Genomic DNA, 23199 nt, shown 5'->3' with positions numbered 1-23199 from the left:
ATAATATATAACTAACTCATGACTGAGTTAATAATAACCATTATGTCATTTTTTAAACTCATAACAATACACTAAATACATTTGAAATCCTTAAAGCCATGTATTTTCCCCACTGACTTCTAGGCAGAGTTTTAAATTAAGATTATTTTTCATTGACTAAATCTGGAGTTATAGTTATTTTAGTAAAGATAACAATTAAATCCAAAATTTTTCAGTCAGGTCATCTGGGCAGTTTCTTTTTTTTGTGCTGAAACGTTTCGCCTTCGATCCGGAAGGCTTCGTCAGTCAAGGATTGTCTGTCAACAAGGAAGAGGGCCGGCAATGGAGGAGGGGGCGTACCAAAGAGACCATCTTATCACAAGCAGAACTGGTTTGTTCCACTTTGGAGTAAGCTGTTGGAGGAAGAATCAGTTTTGTTGTGTGTTTCCTTGACTGATGAAGCCTTCTGGATCGAAGGCGAAACGTTTCAGCACAAAAAAAGAAACTGTCCAGATTACCTGACTGAAAAATTGTGGATTTTATACCTGGATTATTGAGCATGGACTTTGTTGATAAAAATTACATGTAATGCATAATCCCCTAAAATATACCAAACTGCTGCCAAACTGTTGCCAAGCTCAGAATGTGTGTTATAAATGACTTTCAGCTACTACCATGTCAAATTTCAACCCAGTATCGGTAAGTCAAACTGAGGCAAGGTTACTTTGTTAATTCAATACATTTTGTGGTGACCATCTTGAATGTGACTGACACAAGAAATTATTTAGTTGCAAATGCACATCAACTGATTAGATTTTTGACTGTTTAAATTGAATCTGCCCAGTGAGTAATGAGATATTTTGCTAACAGGCAAACAGTATTGACTCCAACAGTTAGCGCAAACGATTTTAGCAAATATTTTGTGCATTAATTAGTACTTTCATATATTTTGTAAATAAACCATCATAATCACACTAAATATTAGCACAATAATTGTTAAGCTCACTGAGTGAAAACTATTTTTGTATTTTCTATTAATTATCAGTTGGCTGAGGTGGCAGGCTTGAATTGGGTTAGCATCAAAAAGATAATCACTTGTAAACGTAAATCCAATGATTTTTGTTCCCCTGAAAGTTTCATTAAAATCCATTCAATTGTGCATGACATATTTTGCTAACACCTCCCGCCTACACACACACACACACACACACACACACACACACACACACACATACAGAGAGAGAGAGAGAGAGAGAGAGAGAGAGAGAGAGAGAGAGAGAGAAAATCAAATGTATTTTTCTTCATCTTTGCCTTTCGGTGTTGGAAAATAATAACTCCATGTGTACTTTTTAGATTAGGTCTGACTATGTGATATGGTTCAATTGTCCTCAAGTTGACCTACTGTTATGCAAATATACTCATTGCAAGAACATGTGCACATTAAACCACACTCCAACATTAAAAAACTAAAACTAACTAAACTAACTAACTAAAACAATCATGATGCACAGGCATGAGTGATAAAGTTACAATGAAGACAATATTTATAGATGAAGCTATAGCTGCTTTTTCACTGCAGGCAAAAGTGGCTCAAATCTGATTTTTTATTTTTTTTAATTGCTGTGGCTGAGTGAGTCAAAGAAGCCCAAGCCGACATGCGTGAATATTGCGCAATGCGCCAGCACGTTTTAAGAACGTATTGGCTGTGCTGATGTATTATTGTAACCTGTCACAAGAGCCACCAATAAAGCATGGCGAGCCGCATGTGGCTCGCGAGCCGTGCAATGAGTATCCCTGCTCTAATGCAAGAGTTGGGGATATGATTCCTCCAGCAGTCACATGCCGAAGTGTCTCTGGACAAGACACTGAACCCCTCCTTGCCTCCAGTGTGTGTCCCATTGGTGTATGAATGTTATAAAGCACTGATTATTCTTTGTATAGATATAGCAGAGTGCTGTATGAATTGGTAAATGTGGGCACAGATAGTCGTGTAAAGCACGTTGAGTAGATACTCAACTATCTAATCAAGATTGATTAGATAGACAGGCGCTATATGAGTACAGTCCACGTACCATTTACCTTTTTGGTTTTTTTTTCCTATGTGATCCAGGCTCAGACCAATCTAACCCAGACCACTCTCTTATGTGGTGCTAGATTGGATACATGGCCAATGTTTTCCAAAATGACCACAGTCAGAATGGTCATATGACATTTTATTTGACCTTTACATCCATGAAGTGCTGTCAATGAAGTATCATGTTACCATGGTATTGTGGTTATCAAAGTAATGAGGTCATTGAAGTATGGGTATGCAGATCAATCCAAATAATGGCATTACTGATACCAATGTCATGTAATTAAAATTTTGGAACTCTACATGTCTTGTGCTACAAAACATGCCCCGTAGTATTTTTTTGACTTATTTTATTTATTTTTTTTTTACTTTTAGAATTGCTTTGTCCTCAATGACTGAGAATCTCCAACATCAAATAATAGCAACAGTCTTATAGGGTTGTGTTTTTACAAGCATTTCATTCATTCAACCTTTATTTATACATGTTTAGTCTCACTGAGCATCGAGGACTCATTTACAAGAGAGACCTGATTTTAGCAACGCATGATGACAACAGTAGACAATCATAAAGCAAGCATTTAAATAGAAAAATAAATCAAGGAAAACGATATGAAAATAAAACAAAAACAAAAACAGCTACATTGTAAAACAATGTAAAAAAAACAAAAACAATTCTGCATTGGTTTTTGCCATGAACTTAACAGATATTTGAAGCCACTTAGAGAGATCAAGGTTGAGAGCTTCAGGTCTTTTTGCAAGGTGTTCCAGGAAACAGGAGCGGAGTAAGAGAAGGCCCTTTTGCCTAGTTCAGTCCAGACTGAGGGGACACTGCATGTAATAATATCCTGAGAGCGCACACTGTAGCTGCACTCATGCAGTGACATGAAGGAGGAGATGAATGAACGCAACAGACCAAGAAATTATTTAAAGATAAAAATGTACCAGTGAGAGAGTCTGTGTGAAGCATGTTGGGATCTGTACTATACTTGGGTATGTTTTTAACTTTTAGTTTTTCGTTCCTGCTCCAGAAAGGCAATGCTGTGCCTAAGTAGGCAGAAGATGGCATGTAAACACTGGACGATGCAAGTTTAAAAGATCATTTAATTGTCTCTGACTGCACAACTTTTGAATCAACACACACAATAAGTTACATGTTAATGTGACTTTTTCTGTGCATGTGAGTTGCTTCAGGGCTGTAGAATTTATACAATGGTGTTTGTTGGTAGCTGCTTTTAAATTATAAGGTCAATAAGAATGCCAACAATTTAGGGTTGAGCATTAAGACCTGCAATAAGAACAAAGCCTAAGAGTGCAATACTGATAACCCCATATACATACTAAAATAACTATTCTAGAGTTTCAAGAACTATAATGTAATGCTAAGTCAAAACAACAAAGAACAAATAAATACCATCCATCCATCCACTATATTTTCTTGCTTATTCATTTTTGGGTCATAGGGGTCACTAGTGCCCATATCCTGCAGTCACTGTGTGAGAAGCCAGGGACACCTTGGACAGGTCTCCAGTCCATCGCAGGGGCACATAGAGACAAACAAGACAAACAATCATTCAATCTCTCACTCGCACCTAGATACAATACCAATCAGCCTAACATGCATGTTTTTGGTCTGTGGGAGGAAACTGGAGTACACAGAGAAAACCCAGGCATGCACGGACAGAACATGCAAACTCCACCTAGAAAGGCTCCCAGCCAGGATTCAAGCTGGCAACCTTCTCGTTGAGAGGCAGCAGCTCTACCAACTGACTGGCATCAAGCTCTACACCTTGCTGCCCAAATAAATATCTGAAAAGTATTATGGTAAATGGTAAAGGGACTGCACTTACATAGAGCTTTTCTGCCTGTTCAAAATATTCAACGTGTTTTACACTACAATCTGTGGTCTCATTTACCCATTCATACAGTACTCTACTATTTCTGTAAAAGCATGAAAATGCTTATCACATTCATACACTGATGGGACAAACATCTGAGGCAACAAGGGGTTCAGTGTCTTGCCCAGGGACACTTCGGCATGTGATCGCTGGTGAAATCAAACCACCAACACTTGCATTGGAGGACAACTGCTCTAACCACTCAGCCACAGCCGCCCAATAAAATTATAAGTACCGGTAAGCAAGTTATAAGCAGTAAAAACAATTTGGAGATTTTGACTTGGTGCACAAATAAAAGTAACATAAAAAATTAGATCAGAATGACAGTATTCTTATTTACTTAGAGGGATTCTTTCCAGAATATGTTTATTCCAATAATTCAAATTTAAAATAGTTAAAGGTGAAGTTTGGCTAAAAGCAAAACATACATACCCAACGTTGAACTTAAGTAAAGAAAATAACTTTTTGTATGAAAAATATAGCAACAACAAATCTGTTGCCTTTTAAACGAATGGTGACCCTGCATCTAACAGACTAGGCACTTTTTAAAATGTTTTTTTTTTTTATCAAAATCATGTTGACATCTGTGAATTATGATGAACAAAGGAAGGTAAGGTGAAGTAACAGCTCATTGTTTAAAGTGAAAACTGATGACAACTATGAGTTGGTCAAAGGAGACTGGACTCCAGATTTTCTTTAGAAGAACAAAAAAAAAACAGAAAAAAAACAAGTACACCAAGATATGATTAACAGGAAACAGATTCTTGAACAAACTCAGGCGTGGAATGAATTAAGATAAAAAAGAACCCTAATGAAGAATTTAACCCTTTTTTTGAGAAGGTGTGTGCCCTGTTTTCATTTACCAGATTTTTAAAAATGATTTGAGACAGCTGGAGTGTGTGTGTGTGGGGGGGGGGGGGGTGTGTGTCTTACAAATGCATTATTTAAAAGGAAAACATACAGGCAGAAAAGAAAACGATACACATAAAAACCCCTATTTTGGACTGAAGTATACAAAACATATAATTGTGGATAAAAGCACACCAATATTCTGAAAGGAATATTATATTAAAATAGTTTTAGCCAATGATAATTGTATTGTGATTGATTTAAGAGCAGATGCAAACCTCTGTTCAACTTGGTAATCAATACAGCAGATCCAATACACTGTGGATTATATGAAAAGAACATGACTGGCCAGGGTCAGAACATCACTTTTTTTGACAATTCATTTGTAATATTTATTGTTCCTGCTTGTCCGGAACACATTGTTAAGTGACGGGACAATGAGAGGATAAAGTTGTCCATGGGGAAACCTTTATTTTACACAGAGGCAATAGGGAGGAAGAGAAAATGGGGAAGAGGCCATCACAGGGCGTAATGAGAAAAGTGAGTAGACTTGAATGTGGGAGTGATGAAGTGAGCCAGTGGTGAGAACTGAGGAAAAAAAACAGCCAACCTTAATCCAGTCTGGGAGGAACTAGCAGGGTGACTCATAATCCAGAGTCTTATGCATTTCAATGATTATCCATTAATTTATTAAACATAAACATTTGATTATACACAGAAAAAAAGGACCCCCCCCCCACACACACACACACACAAGTGTGTATACAACTATAACAATCTGCAAAGTTTTTAATTTTACCTCAAAGTAATTGACACAAATACTCTCACATTTATTCAGGCTGTATTAAATTTAAGAATCTTCTTCTGTAAATTTCCCAACAGTCACTGGTTTTAAGAACTGTTTGTATGATGAAAAGAGAAAATTAACACACACACACACACACACAATTTTACAACTTTTAGAATCAGCTATTGAAGCATGTGTTAAGCAGAGCCAGACAGAACAAAAAATAAATAAATAAATTTATAAAACAGAATGGATCAATTAAAGGCAGTGCAGTAGAAAGCCTGTCAGCCAGACATTATGTTACCTAAAACCCAAATTCTCCTGAACAGGGAACAAATCCTACGAGATATGACTTGGTCCGATTGCCAAGAAACTTTCTAGACATCAAATCTCATGTGTTTGTAAAATCTACAAGAAATGTTCTTGAACATTGCTGAAAGTTAATGAAATTATTTTGAAGGGTTAAAAAAATGTTATCTTGGAAAAAATGGAATTAAAATAAAATGATATATAGCGTGCCAACATTTTTCAGTCAGGTCATCTGGATAGTTTCTTGTTTTGTGCTGAAAAAATATTCAGTGCAATATTTCTGACTGAAAAATGTTGGATTGTATACCTGGATTGTTGAGCATGGACTTTGTTGATATATAGCGTGGTTTTATAAAATGTCACACAATGATAATAGATTCTGGCACCAAATCAGGGCACTAACTATTGGTTAGACTGTTGGTCCTTCTTTTGCATGTGAACAACTAGTTTAGCTGTTACCAGTAAACTGGTTGATCCACTATGAGAAGCTGCTGCTTATAAGACTGAACTTGTTGCAGCTCCTCAGAATGAAGAAGACTTTTGGATAAAAGATTAAACTTTTCAACAAAGAAGAATCCGTCCAGAGGACCTGACTTAACTTTGTTAGATTTATCTACCTGGATTATTGAGCATGCATCAGGATATAAAATAAGAAAGTTTTATAGTTTCATCCTTTGGAATGCTCTGCTGGCAGCATGGTTAGCACTTTCAGTTCCACGGCTTTTTAGAAACAGAGGAACTCCATAAAAGACAGCAGAAATACACCAGCAATTCCTTTGGTTGCATTTCCACCACAGACAGAAACGGAAGTGATGTAACATCCAACTGTCAAGTAACACCTTATTTTTTCAGTCAAAATATAGAAATGAATAATCCCCAGTATTTACTGTTAAGCTCTTCCTGTTTGTCACAAACTCTTCCCATCCCACTTGAAAAGCTCTTACTCAAATAATTTAAGAAAGTAAACATAAAGCAGCTCTGAACTACAGCAAGACACAGCACAGGCCTAGAGTGACATGCCAAAAAACACAGTGACTTTTTCGGGTAAACATTTCTTGATTCAGCACTCCATAAAGCAAAACCAAACCTATCCACGCTCCGTTGAACTCATTTCAAACATACCTGTGTTCACTTGTACTGAGTGTTTCCTTTGACCACACAAATCTTCATCTCATATATTTCTACTTTGGCTTTTAAGCTTAGCTCACTACTCCTTTGAGTTTTTACACATTTGTGCAGAGATGAGCAAGTTAGATGGAAAGGAAAATACATTTGGAACATCTAGGAGTGATTTTATCAAGCCAAGAAGTTTTGAGTTGCTTTATCCATATTACGTTTTTGCAGTTATTTTCTACAGAGCACAAGTTTTCAAAATCCAGTGTAATGCACATTGTCTTAAATGTCACAACTACTCAGGAAATTAAAACAGCAGTTAACAACACAGACAAGGCCATAATATACACAGACAAATGTGCAATGTATTTGCTCCACTGCTCATTCCATAAACACATTTCCTTTCCACCCAGCATGATTAAATAAGACAAGTAGGGATGGATTCCGGATATCCTCCCTAATTTGAGAATGAGCTCATGGTGCCGTGCAATGTCATCCTGTGTCCAAGCATCAGCCTCCAGAGCAATAACCCTGTCAGTCAAAACATCTGCAGGAACAAAAAAAAAAAAAGTACACATGAACTGAGAGAACAAAAAAATGTGAGAGACGACAAAAAAAGAAGGAAAAAGTAAACTGGGAAAATGAACAAGACAACTTCCAGACAAAAGATTGTAATTAAGATATTAGGTGCTGTGTCTGAAGAAAGCATTAGGATACTATGCATCTGCAAAGTAGAACTCCTGCAACTTGCACAGATGTATACAGACATGTCCTGTATTCATAAGCATGCCCACAAATGCAGAAACAAATGCATAGAATTCCCCTCTCTTTAATTAATGACACAGATGCTGTTGCAAAGGTTTGCTGTGTGGGCCACCCAGGATGGTTTTGACTCTTCAAATGAAAAGAGGCAAAACTACTTCCATCACACAGTATCGTTTTAGGCTGTATATTCTTGTCTCGCTGCCAGTGGGTTATGCTCTTTCTGGCATGAACAGTTTTTTTGTTGATCTGACTGCCAATGAACGTGTCTCTTTCATGTCTGATTGAACACTTGGGTCATACAAAGGGTGAATCAGCAGGGTGCAAGATCGAACTGGACCAAAGTTGTCTGTTCCACTGTTGGACAAAGAGCTGTGTCTGCAAGATGTTTTGCCATTCTAACTTGTTCTTTCTTTATATGAATGAAATAGTTTGTTTCCTGAGCTATCCTTTATGTGTTCTGTTATAACCATAGACTGCAGGAAGACAAACTGACCACATTTCTTCACTCTGCTGCTGTCTTTACTTGCTCTAATGTTCATGTTTGTATTTGTAATTATTTATATCATTGACATATGTTTTATTTAATATTTCTTTCCATAACTGTACCAACCATTTTGTGTTTGTCTGCCTTGCCTCTCACACAGTGACTGATGTACATTGGCACCAGCGACCCCAGTGACCTAGAAAGGAAGGAGTGGGTAAAGATGATGGGTGGATGGATGGATGGATTGCTTTCCTTTCCTCTTGTTCCCCAGCCATTCACTGCAGGTAGCTGCCCCTGCTGGAGGTTTCTTCCTATTAAAAAGATAGTTTTTCCATTCCACTGTCACCAATAACCTTGCTCAGAAAGGAAACTGTGATGAAGTGGAGATTTAACAAAATCTTCTGGCTTCCTTACATATGTTTTTGTTTTGTTTTTGTTTCAAATTGGCATTTTATAATGCATGCTAATGTTTTTTGTCTACAGTGTCCTGAGACATTGTGTGTGTGTGTGTGTGTGTGTGTGCGTGCGTGCGTGCGTGCGTGCGTGTGTGTGTGTGTGTGTGTGTGTGTGTGTGTGTGTGTGTGTGTGTGTGTGTGTGTGTGTGTGTGTGTGTGTGAATTGACTGTACATCAATAAATAGAATTGAATTGCAATACATTGTGATTCATTTCTTATGCTCCTCTTTTCTATTCTCCTAATTTTCTGGAGGAATTGAACATATTGGATCATCCACCAATGAATAGGAAAGGAGTAGCTAAAAAAACCCTAAAAATATGAGTTTGACTAAAGCTGCCGTATGCAATATTAATAAATGTATTCCATTTCTAAACTACAGGATGCTCTCGCTTTAACAAATGAATGAGCAAGCCATGTCACACTTCCTATCTCTGTAAGTGGTTTAGGATATACAAGAGACAGGTATTTTGGACACAAAGACAAGGAAACACAACAAAAATACTGCCTGTAGGTCAAAAATGCTGTCTTTGTCTATGATTGGACAAAAGAGAAAGTACAAGATTTCCAAGGGGCAGAAAAAAAAAAAAAAAAAAAAAATATATATATATATATATATATATATATCCAACAAAATAAGAGACATACAAATCAAATACACAGTGCCCATTAATTTTTAATAGGTATTCACCTTTCTGAATGTTATTCTTTTATTGCGCTCATGATCAATACAAATTGGCCTTGATGACAAAATAACAATCTAAAATACATTCAGTGTTCAAGTGAAATTGATTTTAAAGGGTATATCCAACTAATATGCTATGTAAAAAGAGTTACTGCATATATTTACCCCTTTAAAGTGACTCCTAATTCATCTCAAAGAAGAGATTATTAACAAGCCAGGGGAGGAATGGAAAAGAATCTAAAAGGCCCTAAACATCCCCAGGAGTTCTGTTATATCCATCATTTCTAAAGGGAAGAAATATGGAACATGTGTAAATCTACCCACTATAACACCACCACTTTGCCACATCAACTGGTTCCACTTAACTTTCTAGGTTAAATATATAAAAAGTAACATTTTGAAACTTTATCCTCACAAAATAATTCATGGATGACAATGGGTTAAAAAATATGCGAGTCTCATAAAAACACCTGGAGCAAAGAAGTTCTGTTAGTTCAAAAACAGCACCCCCTGAACTCAGAAGTGATGCACATGTGCATGTATGGAAAGCACATTTGGACATCTTTATTATAAGGAAAAGCACAGTTTAAGCAAAAATGGTTCCCTTGGATTTAAATAGTGTTGTTGCTTTATTAACTCACATCACTGCTTTTATACAATATAACCTGCTTTATTTTGACTGTAAAAAATACCTAAAAGCATAAAACATTTATTTAAAACAATTCTCCAAGTTACATAAAACCTCAGTTTTACTTTAGCATGTAGATTAGCATGCAAAGCTGCAAAAAACATGTTTTAAAAATATAATATTGTAAATCTAATGCAAGTCTTAAAACTGCATCAAAGGAAGACAACATTATAGTCTCTCTTTCACCCTATTTTTCTACTTTATTAATTAATTTTATTTATTTATTTGGCAAATGAACTCCTTGTACCTTCACTGAAGGACATGGAACATTTCAGCCCAATGCACTTTCACTGATGACACAGAGCTATTCAGGCCAGGAGAGTACTTTTCTCTGAAAGCTATTTAGCAGCTCGTGAGGATAACATGAGCCTTAGAGTAGCCAGTGACAGTGGCAAATATTATCCAAGCTCATATGTCTTTGGTGAGTCTTCATGCAAGCACACCCACACACACACGTCTCAAGATTCTTATGTGCAAAATGATTGGAAGTAAGAATTGAAATTCTTCCGTGTCACTGTAAAAATATTCTGTTCTAAACTCTCAACCCCACTATAATTAATTACAAGAGAGACAGAGCTTAGTATTTTTGAGTGGTCCTGATAAACATTTTATTACAGTTTCTGAAGACCTTTCAGCTTTATTCCTTGAAGAAGGCTGCCAAAAAAAAATCTAGCATACAGTAGATAGATCAACAGATGAATAATCCATTTGTCAGGACTTTGCTACATTATTTCTCATTTCCTAAGGGAATCTCATGTTTTGGTGTGTATAGAAGAAGCATTAAAAAAAAAGTTTAAAGTCTGTAGAAGTACATAAAGTTTTGTCTGCAAAAACACCTCAGAAGGCAGTATGTGGATAAACAATCCACAAGGACAGTCAAGAAAGCCAGAAAATTAAATGGAAGACAAAATTGTAAAATGATCAATAAAATGTTTTTCCAAAAAATGTAAATAACAAAAAAAAAAAAAAAATCTAATTGCAAGTTTAAGCACAAACAAATTAATAAAATCAACTGTAATCATGCATATAACACTGTCAAAGCAAAAGTTTTTTTATTTTTTTTTTATTTTTAGAAGTGTTCCACCCTTAAGTGATTGAGCTGTAGCAATCTGGAGAAGACAACATTCTGTCAGTAAGAAGCTTTTAGAAGCATCTTAAAGTGATGAGAAGGAACCAATTGGTGCTTTTCCTGTAATCAGTTAATGCAAACTAAAGAAATCTAAGCAATTCATACTGTTTTAAATCAGAGTAAACACTGCAGAGAAAACCATTCAATGTTGTAGCTCAGATAAGTTGCATCAAAACTTAATGTAATAACATGAATGATTAACAATAATCTGGTCCCACCAGCAGGGCTCAGAACTTAATAGTTAGAAGAGACAAAAAGTCATCATTCACAGAAAGAGAGAAAACAGAATCATGAAATAATTCACAAGAACTCTCTTTCAGATGAATAAACACAGTGAAAAAGAGAAATGATGAAGTAGAAAATAATTTTTCCTCAGAGGCACAGAGGAGTAATGGGAAACAGAATGGAAGAATGGACAGCCAAGACGTGTGGGGGGGGGGGGGGGGGTGTAGAGGAGTGATGAGGAAGCTCAAGAGGCAGACTGACAATAGCACTGGAACAAGAGATCAAACTGCAGACGAAAACAAAATCTCGTCAAGGAAAACAATAATGTATTTTATCATTAAATGGTTTGCACAGTTTTTGAGTACAGTATATTTATGTATGTTTAGGGTTAAAACCAAATCTGTCAAGATCTGGGAATAGCTAATCTTGACAACTTTGTGAATAAAGTCAGGAGTGTGAGAAGAAAAAGTAAAAACATCAGGGAAGAGACAAGTATGGCTTATTTATTTATTATATTTCAGCTGCCTCCTTCATCAGTTGCTGTCATAGCAAAACTGTGAGCAAAGCACAAATATTTGGCAATTGTTTTATGCCGGTTGCCCTTCCTGCCACAACCACAGACAACTGAGCTACCACAGCCTACATCTGTGTAGCAGGGGTTGCCATCTAAGGGCCTGTGGAAGCAGATAGGAGGTGGGGTGGGGGGTTGTCTTGCTCAAGGGTGTGGATGCTTCACCTTTCCCACCCACATTTTCATGTGACCATCAGGGAATTTGTACCGGCAACAAATCCAATCACAGGAAGGTATCTGTGGAAGTTCGTATCAAAATAATTAAGGTAAATATTGATATCAGATTTTTTTTTTCTCCATTTGCGACCAACAATGTTCTCATGTTAGAGCATGGCAACATTGGTAATGGCCAATAGGCCACCTGTAGTAAACCTTCAGTCCAGTTTAGACATGTTGTCATGGCTGACCTTGACACCCAGAGCATGACATCAGCCAGGTGCTGAAATTCCATTGAAGAGCTATGGACTAGAGCCCTCAAAGCATGGTCATTACTGGAATAAGGAGGTTACAAATTGAACAAATGTTGGTAAGTGAGAGCTTATGGATACAAAAAAAAAAAAAAAAAAAAAACTCCCATAAAATACTAAAATAGTGCTGGTAATTCCAGTTTCTAGTGTGGGAGAGGAGTGGGGTTGCATACCTCAGAGCAAATTTGTAAAGGTCATGATGTTTTCAGTTGTCTGATACAACCATAGCTCAAACAGTTAGTGAACAAGGATCAGTTACACTTTGTCTTCTGTCGGTGGAATGCACATTTTTCAAATATGTTGTAAGGATGTTGATAAAGGATAGTAAAGTATATTGGATGAAGCATATTGGATATAAAGTAGCCAGAGAAGGAAGAAAAAAAGAGAAAGTTCATGGATGTAGCGGAGGAGAGGGTGGTGTGGCCAAGGAGGATAGGATAGTGTGAGGTGGAGGTAGATGATCTGCTTTGGTCTACAAAGAGTTACTGAATAAAGAAGAAATAAAAGCCAGAGCTTTAAGCTGAGATCATCATGTTAAGAAATGAAAGAGTTGTAGCTGTTTGGGTCAGATTTTTAAAATAGCAGTATGCTCAATCTCATGCAATATTGAAAAATGTTATGGTAAGTTTATGACTCTGAGCTACTACCACATAAACTCAACTCAACCCCCCCCCCCCCCCCCCCACACACACACACACACACACACACACACAATTAGGCACAGACAGCAATGTTATAATCCATATTTTATATATAATTCCATATATTAGTGACTAGATGAGTGAGGGAAAATAATGAAAATCAGAATTAGTGAGGAGAGGCTAGAAGGGAGAACTCGTAAGGGAGCCAGACTCAGTATTAGCTTAAAACCACAGTCAACAGTCAATTGTGTCAGCAACAACGTGAAAGGGATACCAACATAAAATAAATGTACAATATTATAAGTTGGAAGATGTAAATGATGGGAAATCCTAAATGATGGGAAATTCAAGACTCTTGAAAAAAACAATGGCCACACTGTTAAATAAAGAGTAAATAAACAGAGTTTATTAAGATAAGTGGGTTTGTGGTGAACTCAATCTGAACAGATTCAGACAAGAAGAGGAAAAGAGGAGTGCCAGCCACAAGCTTCTTCTTTATTTGTACCATCTAACGTGTGAATATCTGCACTCATGTCAAAATCAAATTCTCATTACTTCATGCGGTATATGAGCCACATGCTGCTTCACATTCTTCTCACGCCACTCAGACATCACAGAGACCGTCTTTAGAAGGCCTTGAAAAGTAAGAGCTGGTGACATCATCATTTTTAACATTGTTGCACATAAGTTTCTATTGTTATTCCATTATAAATTTCCACTTTGGCCTTTTGTGGATGTGTGAAATCCCTGATCGTCATTGCCCAGACAGGCGCAGACATGAGGTAAGATGGGAAGGATCTAAATCATGATTTTTAAAAAGGACACATTCCAGAAGTGTTCTTAAAACATAGTTACTTCATCTTTCTCATAGGCCTAGCCCAGCTGTCAGCAGACAAGAAAAAGGTTAATGTACTCCATGGACTGGTCGCCTATAATCCTCAGGACAACCCAAATACAAATAAAACAAACAACCTAACATGCAGTCACGTATGATTAAAGTTTAGAATCCACACATGCCATTGTGTGTTTAGTGGATTGTTGGAGGAAGCTGAAATGTCCAGGAGCAAACCCACTCATGTAAACTTCAGACACTGAGGTCAAGATTCAAGCCACAAACGTTGCTCTGTGGTTACATTGCTAATCACTACACAGCTGTGCAGCTCACACTTACATTATGTTAAATGATTACGAGCTCTAAGATGTATGTCCAATAATCTAAATAACTAACCAAACTTGATTTTAAAGTAAATGACTTATATGAAGGACACATACATATATTTGTTGTTCTTTTGCTGGCCATGACAGTAATAATATCCATGACAAAAAGTATTGTATTTCCCCAGTTTCAACCAACATATTGTGTGAATCTCCAATACTAAGAGCATTCCTAGTCATTAACAAAATGTGCCAAACCGACACATAAAAGTAAAAGTTCATAAAAGTGAATGCAGAATTATAAAAAAATCTCAGGAACAAACAGAATGAATAAATAACCAACTAAATTATGTGGCCTATCCTATACGTTTGCATTAACTGTTTTGTAGAAATTAAAGTTGGAAGACACTGAATGTAGGTAAGGAGGACCAGTGAAATTAATTATTCCACTGGTACACTCAGTAGTAAAAAATCAGACATTTCACTCCCTGAAATAACTTACCAACTCAAGAACATTAAATAGACAAATAATAACAAGTTATCCTATATGGATGATTTTGTTTCATCCATCCATCCATCCATCCATCCATCCATAATCTTTACCCGCTTCTTCCATTTTTGGGTTGCAGGGGTTGCTGGTGACTATATCCAGCAATCATTGTGCGAGAGGCGGGGCACACCAGGGACAGGTCGCAAGTCCATCACAGGGCCACATAGAGACAAACGAGACAAACAACCATTCACTCTCTCACTCACACCTAGGGACAATTTAGAGTTACCAATCAGCCTAACATGCATGGTTTTGGTCTGTGGGAAGAAACCGGAGTACCCGGAGAAAATCCACGCATGCACGGAGAGAACATTCAAACTCCACCCAGAAAGGCCCCCGGACCGGGATTTGAACCAGGGTAAACTGCTTGCTGAGAGGCAGCAGCTCTACCAGTTAAGCTTCTGTGCTGCCCGGTTTTGTTTCAAATAATTATAATTTATGAAAGCTTACACTGAATAAGGCCTTTATATACTTTGTCCATCTACACCCCTCACACCCCCCAAATAATCCTTCAAATTATCACATAATTGCAAGCATAATGATAATTATAATAATTATTTTTTGTAATAAATACTCTCCTAAGGCTATGACTGTTGGGTATCTGTACCCTGTCATCGGTTACTGCACTGGACGTCATGGATAGCTAAATGACAACACATCATGACAGCATGTCTTTCTACTGTGTGTCAGCTAGTGCCTTCTTCCAACACCTGCTCACGCTCATGGCTTAAGAACTTACCATGAAAGGCATCTGAATGGCCTGACAAGATGTGCTCTGGCTCATAAGTATAGCTGATAATGTCGCTGAGGGTTTCTCGTTTTACAGCGACTTGATAATTCTCCTCCATCTTCCGGGTGCAGCAAGATGGACCTTGGTGCTTGCAAACAAGCAGATCAACATCTGGAAAAGTCAAGCAGAAGACAAAGGATTTAGTTTTGTTTTTTTGTTGTTGTTTTTTTTCTCGAGTCTTTCTTTAATTCCATTATTTTCGTCATTATTATCATTTGTGTTTGCCACATTTACAGAATATAAACAATGAAAGAGAAGTGGATGTGTGTCAAGAGAGAAATTTTTTAAAAAAGAAGGACATTTTGCAAACAACGCAAAGCATAAAAACATTTTGCAAATGATTACCCAGAGTCTCTACTTACACACATACCTCCCCTACACACACACACACACACGCACACACACACGCACACACAAGACATTCATGGACAAAGGCAGAGAACTTAACAAAGGGCCTCTAAGGGACTGATTTAATTTATCCATTCATCCACCCATTATTTTTACCCACTTCTTCCTTTTTGGGTTGTGGGGGTCACTGGTGCCCATGTCCAGCCATCACTGTGCGGGAGGTGGGGTACACCCTGGACAGGTCACAAGTCAATTCACTTCAATTCAGCTTATTTATATAGTGCCAAATCAAAGCCAAAGTTATCTGTACATGCACTTACATAAAAATGCCAAATGGTAAAAGTTATATATCTAAAGAAGCCAACAGATTGTGCTCAATCTTCACATCATCACAGTCTTCCATCCTGAGCAAGCACAAAGGCAATAGGGAAAATTAAATACCCATCATCCAGATTGACCCAATTACAACTTTGAACCCAGTGTACCAACATTTGAGAAAAAAATCTCAAAATAATGGGAGGTAATATGAGATGATATATGGGATGGAATTCTAGAATTCCATTCCTTGTTCTAGAATTGTGCCGCTCAAAGTGGCTGCATGTTGAAGCAGCTCTGTTACTTTTATTCTGAGATTTTGCTTTTGGAAACTTTAAATCCTCTTTTTCTAGATATAAATCACATTTTTTGGATGATTGTTTCCTCTGGTATCAGATGCTGTGCAGCTGGAAGGATTTTTACTGAAACTTTTTTAGTTTTGGACATTTGTTATGATGCGTAACCATGGCAATAAGGCAGTTTTCTACAACCAACAGCAGCTGAATAACATCTCAAAAGTTCAAATAATATCTCAGCTACAACCCCAAATCTCAAATGAGTTGAAAAGGATGTTCTGTGGATGCATTCTCATCTACCTGCCAGCTGTGCTCGAGTGCCTGACTACTGAGATCCTGGAACTAGCAGGACACACGGCTCATGACAGCGGAAGGACAGGATCGTCCCTCGGCACCTACAGTTGGCTGTCCTCAGCAATGAGGAGTTCGGCAGACTGCTGGGAGGAGTGGCCATCGCTCTGGGAGGAGTTCTGCCCGGCATTCGGGCGGTCCTACAACCCGGTAGAACCGAGAGGCCAGCCGAGTCTGGGTGGATGGATTGGACGGCATCTGCAGCCAGTTTCTTAGGATCCACTGTGGGATGGACCTTTACAAGAGATCCTTCCTGCCTACAGCCATCAGCATCTATAACATCTCTTAATGAAATGAGGGTAACGAGTTACAACAACAAATAATTTCCCTCTGGGATTAATAAAGTATTTTTGAATTGAATTGAATTGAATTGAATACATGATGTATTTGATACATGAGCTAATGGGGGGAGGGGGTCAACCATTATCCCCACCATTAGAATCTTGGTACCAAGCCATATGGAAAAGGCCAGGGGGACTGAATACAAGGGCAGCTGAGAACATTGTGACCAAGCTACACATCAATGAACAGTACCACTTGCCAAGGTTAAGTGAAAAAGTACTGTCTGAAAGTCTACAAAAAATCTTTGAATGCAGCATTGCTAAATACAATAAGATAAGACACGATAAGATAAGGTAGAACTTTACTGATACTACAGGAAATTGTTGAACAGAGCATTGTTGAACTGTTGTTAAATAATCTTCCCAGCACCATCACAGAGACCAATATGCTGGTATGCAGCACAGTAACAAACCCCGATTTGCTTGGCTATAACATCAAGCCTACAATGAATAAAGAGCATAATATGCCATGAAGAAGGAGGCTGGAAGGGAAGATCAAGATAAGATTGAGAGAAATCAGTCAGCTGTCAGAACAATAGAAAGGTGAAACAAAGAAAGATCCACCACAAAAATACTGCAACATGTCCATACCTGAAAATCCAGAGACTGTCAAACAATGCCTCCAAGTTCTGGCCACTAGTCTGAAGAGGTGCACTCAAGAAGTAGAAGACAGGAGAAAAAACAAGTATTCTTTACCACACTATCCAGAGTGTCCTTTCAATAGCAGGAGTACGACATCAGAGTAATTCCACCTAGAACTGAGACTGACCAGTACTGGAGAATCAAAGAGACAACTCTCTATGAACATAAATTCCATCCAGCTACCAACCAATTGCCTGCCTCCATAACATGTGGATGATATCAGGCATCATAGCAGCTAAGATGAATTGGAACATGGGTCAATATCTGAGCGAGGCACAAAAAGGAATTGGAACCTACACCAGAGAAGCCAAGCACAAGCTACTAGTTGATGAACATGTAGCTCAAGACTGTAAGACCAGACACACAAACCTGTGCACTGTCTGGACTGACTACAGGGAAGCCTATGTCTCAGTGCCACTAGGACTCTTGTGGACTCATGACTAGGGATGTCTGAATAGAAAAATGCAATTGAACAGTATGCAAGAGAGGCAAGGAGATCACAAGTTAATGAATTGAAATACAATCTTAAGGCAACATTGCAGTTGTCCAGGTAAGCTACAAATACAGTACATTGGGATCATGCAGGCAAATGACAATAATAATGAGTCTGCAAGAATGTCAGCCACAAGCAAGTATTTACAGAGAGTAAGTCAGGTTCTCAAGAGCCAGCTAAATGTCAAGAACAATGTCTGAGCCATCAACATGAATGCAGTGCCAGCCATCAGATATCCAAATGGTATAATAGTCTGGCCAAAAGAGAAGATATAAGTCTCTGACAACAAGACTCAAATGCTCCTCATAATGCATGGAGGGTTTCACACCAAGTCCAGCACATTGAGACTGTACACTAAGAGAAGGAACAGAGGCAGAGGACTGATGTGTCCAGGATAAAACAGCTAAGATCTTAGAGTACATCGAGAGGAAAGCCCCCCAATGATGAACTGATGATTGGGTGTTTCAGGGAGCTGAAGAAACCCACTGAGGAAGATGAGAAACACAAGAAGCCATCATGAAAAGATAAGCCCCTGCACACCATGTACCACCAGCAGATTGCGGAAGTGGCTGACACCAACAGCTCATACCAATGGCTAGAGAGGGCTGGAATGAAGGATGGCACAGAGGCATGTATCATGACAACTCAAGAACAAGCCCTCAGCACAAGAGCAATAGAAGATGGAGTCTTTCATATCAGACAAGACCCAAGATGTAGGCTGTGCAAAGACATCATTGAGACAGTCCAACACATACAGTTATAGCAGTATGTAGGATCCAAGCAGGCAAAGCATACATGGAATGGGGCATACAGTACATGTGGCTAGAGAAGTATAAAGCACATCTGCTCTGAATTAGGACTGGAGGTCCCCCAGTCAAAATGGGAGATGCTACCAAAGATGGTGGATAATGGCAGGGTTAAGATATTGTGGGATTTTTAGGTCTAAACTGACAAACAGTTGATGGACATTGTGGTGGTCAAAAATCTTCTTGTCAACAAGTTACAGAAAAAGGCAGTGGTTAGCAAGTCCAAGCAACTGTAACATCAGGAAGAAGGAGCATGAGAAGCTTGAAAAAAATACCAAGGGCTGAAATAGGAAACAAAAGTTGTGGAGAGTCAATGTTTCAATAGTCCTTGTGGTAATCAGAACACTCGGTGATGTGATCCCCAAATTAGAAAAGTGGTTCCAATAAATCCCAAGAACAACCTCAGAAATCTCTGTGCACAGAACCCTCCAGCTCCCAGTCCTCTGTTAGAGGTGTGGAGTTTGTAGTATTTGAAACCACCCATGTAGAAGGGTTGGGTGAGCTAGAAATAAATAGATATCTGTTCATGATTTAAGTAAAAAAATGTAACAATATAATTATGATATGTCCATGTATACATGCAAAGATAGTCCATAATTCCACTAAAAGACAGGGCATCATAGCAAAGTGAGAAGACAAACGAAGCATTTATCTGTGTTTACTGGCTAGAGATAGCATACAATATCTGCTACTCTATAATGTAGTACAATTGCCCTCAGTTATTTTTAAGTAATTATCAAGTTTAAAATTTAGAAATTATATTCCCATTTAGACTTTAAAAGAGTAAAGCATTTGCATTTTATTTTTTTTATTTTTTTTTTTACTATTGGTTTCCATTCAGCTATAAAATTGTATTGCATAACAGGTATGTTAAGATTAGAACCACACTGCAAAAAGTATGAATTATCACACAGTTACAGCATCTGAAATTGTGTCTACACCATTGGTGGTATTGCTACATAGCCACAAGTATTGCTAAATACAGATGGCCAGTCGTGACCAAGACTTTTTCATTACACAAATGTTTTTGTTTGTTTGTTTTGTTTTTTTAAGCACAACTTTTATATTATAATTTAGTATTCTGGGATAAATATGGACAGTACTGACTTTAAGCAATTGTAATTAGAGCTTAAAGCATGGCATTAGGTTGGATCACAAAGCAAGTTCCTCACTTTTCAAATCCATCTATAAGGAAACACAATAGGTCTGCATTCTGCATCCCTCTTCCCCTTTCTGGTTCCTCTCTCCCATGTGCCTGGTATATCCTTGTTAGGATGGGAGTCTTTTAATTACCTAGACAGTCTGCATTTGTTCCCATCACCGAGCCAAATAATGTGTCATAACTGGCTGTCCTGCGGTTGTTGGCCAATTATCTCTACCTCTGTAGGAGTTTTTTTATTTGATTTATTTATTTATTTTTATTTTGACTCTGTAGCTGGAGTAATAAATAATGCAAATACTTTGATTGTAACAGCAACCAAACAGGATGGGTGGTCTGAGTTAAAAAAAATAAAAAAGAATAATACAACAATGTAAAAAACAGATATATTCCACAGCCATTATAGACCATGACCACTTGTGGCAATAACACATAAAAATAATATTGGCTTCGTTTTATGAGTATTATATCATAAACTAGTTAGCAGAAAACAAGAAGTTGACGGGAACCTTTAGGAAGCTGAAATATATATATACTTTGTTATGTTGTCCTGTTCATGAATTAACATTGAACGGACAAAGTACATTTTGTTAGTTGAAGACCACGAGGAGGGAAAAGTGTCAAGAGACAGAGGGAGAAGAGGAAAGCCAAGGATGTACGTAGGTCTAAGGGTTGCAACTCTAAATGTGGGGACAACGTTCAGGAGTGATTTGTGACAAAAGTGGGGCAGCAAATGTCAAAGGAAAAGTTTATGAGACCGTGGGGAGACCAGATACGTTGCATGGATTGGAGACAGTGACACTGAAAAAAAAAGACAGGAGACAGTTCTGGAAGTGGCAGAAATGAATATATTGAGGTTCTGCTCAGGAGTGACAAGAATGGAAAAGATTAGGAATGAGATAAGGAGTACAGCACAGGTTGAATATTTGGGAGATAAAATTAGAGAGGCTAGACTGAGATGGTTTGGACATGTCTAGAAGAGGAACAGTGGAGTATTGACAGAAGGATATTAGAAATGCAGTTACCAGAAGAAAAAACAAACAATAATAAAAATAAAAATAATAAAACAAAGAGGAAAACCAAAGAGTAGATATGTGCATTAAACAGGACATGAAGGTAGTTGGAGTGAGGATGCAGAGGACAGAGTGAGATGGGGAAAGATGACTCCATAGCTTTCACAACAATTATATGTGAGCGGGACATGTCCTCTTCACATATACCATACTTTTGCCAATTAGGTCATGTTTTTTTTGCATAATTTGCATGCCCTGTGACTTATACACCAAAGTGACATATTTATGGAATTTTTCCCATATTTATAAACCAATTTTCGGCTGAGATATGACCAATTTCATTTGTTCTGACTGAAATATTGAACACCCATTTTCAGCCACTTGATGGCACTCGAGTGTATGGCATGCCGTTCTGTCACATAATTGGTCAAAGTGGCTATTAATGACACAATTGGCTTGCCTTAGCCTGCCACCTTCATCCAGCTGGCTTGGAGCAACCGTCAAATCAGCTTCATTTTGCTGCGCCGCCCTGGCAAAATGCAGCTAATTTGACCATTGAAGTGCATTTATTAAGTAAAAGTTGAACTGAGACACACCTTTGCTATATTGTCAAGCAAACAAATAATTGTTTTAGGTGCTTATTTTGTTAAATTTCAAATAAATGTGCAGTGTTCCTCCTTCCTTTTTCCCTCCATGTCTGCACACTCCCGGAGAACCGAGGCAGCAAATACTTTTGAAATACAGCTGATTTGATTGTTAAAATATTTTTATTATGTAAAAGTTCAACTGAGACACGCCTTTATTATAAATTGGAGCAAATTCAGGTCTCTCTTGTAAATGAGTCCTCGAGGCTCAATGGGATTTACCTGTCTAAATAAAGGTTGAATGAAAAAAAAAAAAATTGTTTTTAGGTGTTTATCTTATTAAATTTTGAAGAAATGCACAGCAACTCGTCCCGTGCACATGCCTACTTTCGCATATCGGCTTTTGAAATATAGCTTATTTGATCGTCAAAGTGCATTTATTAAGCAAACGTTAGACTGAGACACACCTTTACTATAATTTCGAGCAAACAAATAATTGTTTTTAAGTGGTTATCTTGTTAAATTTTGAAGAAATGCACAGCGACTTGTCCCTTTGCGCAATGCAGCTGGTTTGACAGTCAAAGTGCATTTATTAAGTTAGACTGAGATACATATTTACTATAATTATGAGCAAACAAATAATTGTTTTTAAGTGTTAATCTGTTAAATTCTTGTTAAAGTCCTCCCGTACATGCTCCCACGGCTGCCATTTGGCAGCCAATTGATTTTTTGGCTCAACACCGGCCTATATTTCTGGGTTCAGCCAACATTTCCGGGTTGTCAGCATTGATGCGTAACAACCACGACGTGTCAGCGGTGACACATAATAGATGTGACGTAAATGGTGAAGTGATGTATTTATGGATTTTTCTAATTTATTAGATATATTTGGACTGATGCGACTTATAGGGCTGTGCGACATGTACGGCAGAAAATATGGTAATTATCACATATAATAACGGTCACATATAATTTTTCAAATGTAAGGGGGATGTGTCCCCCTCACATTTGAAAAATTTCCATTTGAACCCCCTCACATTTACCATGAAATATTAGCTCAGTCAGTGCTGTTTCTATTTCTTCATAAACTAATCCATTCCACTTAATTAATAGGAGACTACTCAAACTGCTAAAAATCCACTCCGGGTTTTCATAGTTACCTACTACAACTCACCACCCAGCATGCAATGTTTCTCCTCGACCACTTGACAGGGGGGGGGGGGGGGGGGGGGGGGGGGGGGG

General features: G+C 37.9%; 1 protein-coding gene across 1 annotated transcript in view; it reads right to left on the bottom strand.

Annotated features, from left to right (window-relative positions):
• gpc5c (glypican 5c) overlaps positions 1-23199 on the bottom strand; it is a 103321-nt gene that overhangs the window by 71467 nt on the left and 8655 nt on the right. The window contains exon 2 of the mRNA XM_037681327.1: positions 15559-15720. Coding sequence (XP_037537255.1) covers positions 15559-15720 — 162 coding nt within the window. The remainder of the gene's footprint in view (positions 1-15558; positions 15721-23199) is intronic.

Source organism: Nematolebias whitei, chromosome 9, assembly GCF_014905685.2.
Source record: "Nematolebias whitei isolate Nwh7 chromosome 9, NemWhi1, whole genome shotgun sequence".
Classification (NCBI taxonomy): Eukaryota; Metazoa; Chordata; class Actinopteri; order Cyprinodontiformes; family Rivulidae; genus Nematolebias; species Nematolebias whitei.
Note: the sequence above shows the minus strand (reverse complement) of the source record. Positions and strands in the feature narration are given on the sequence as shown.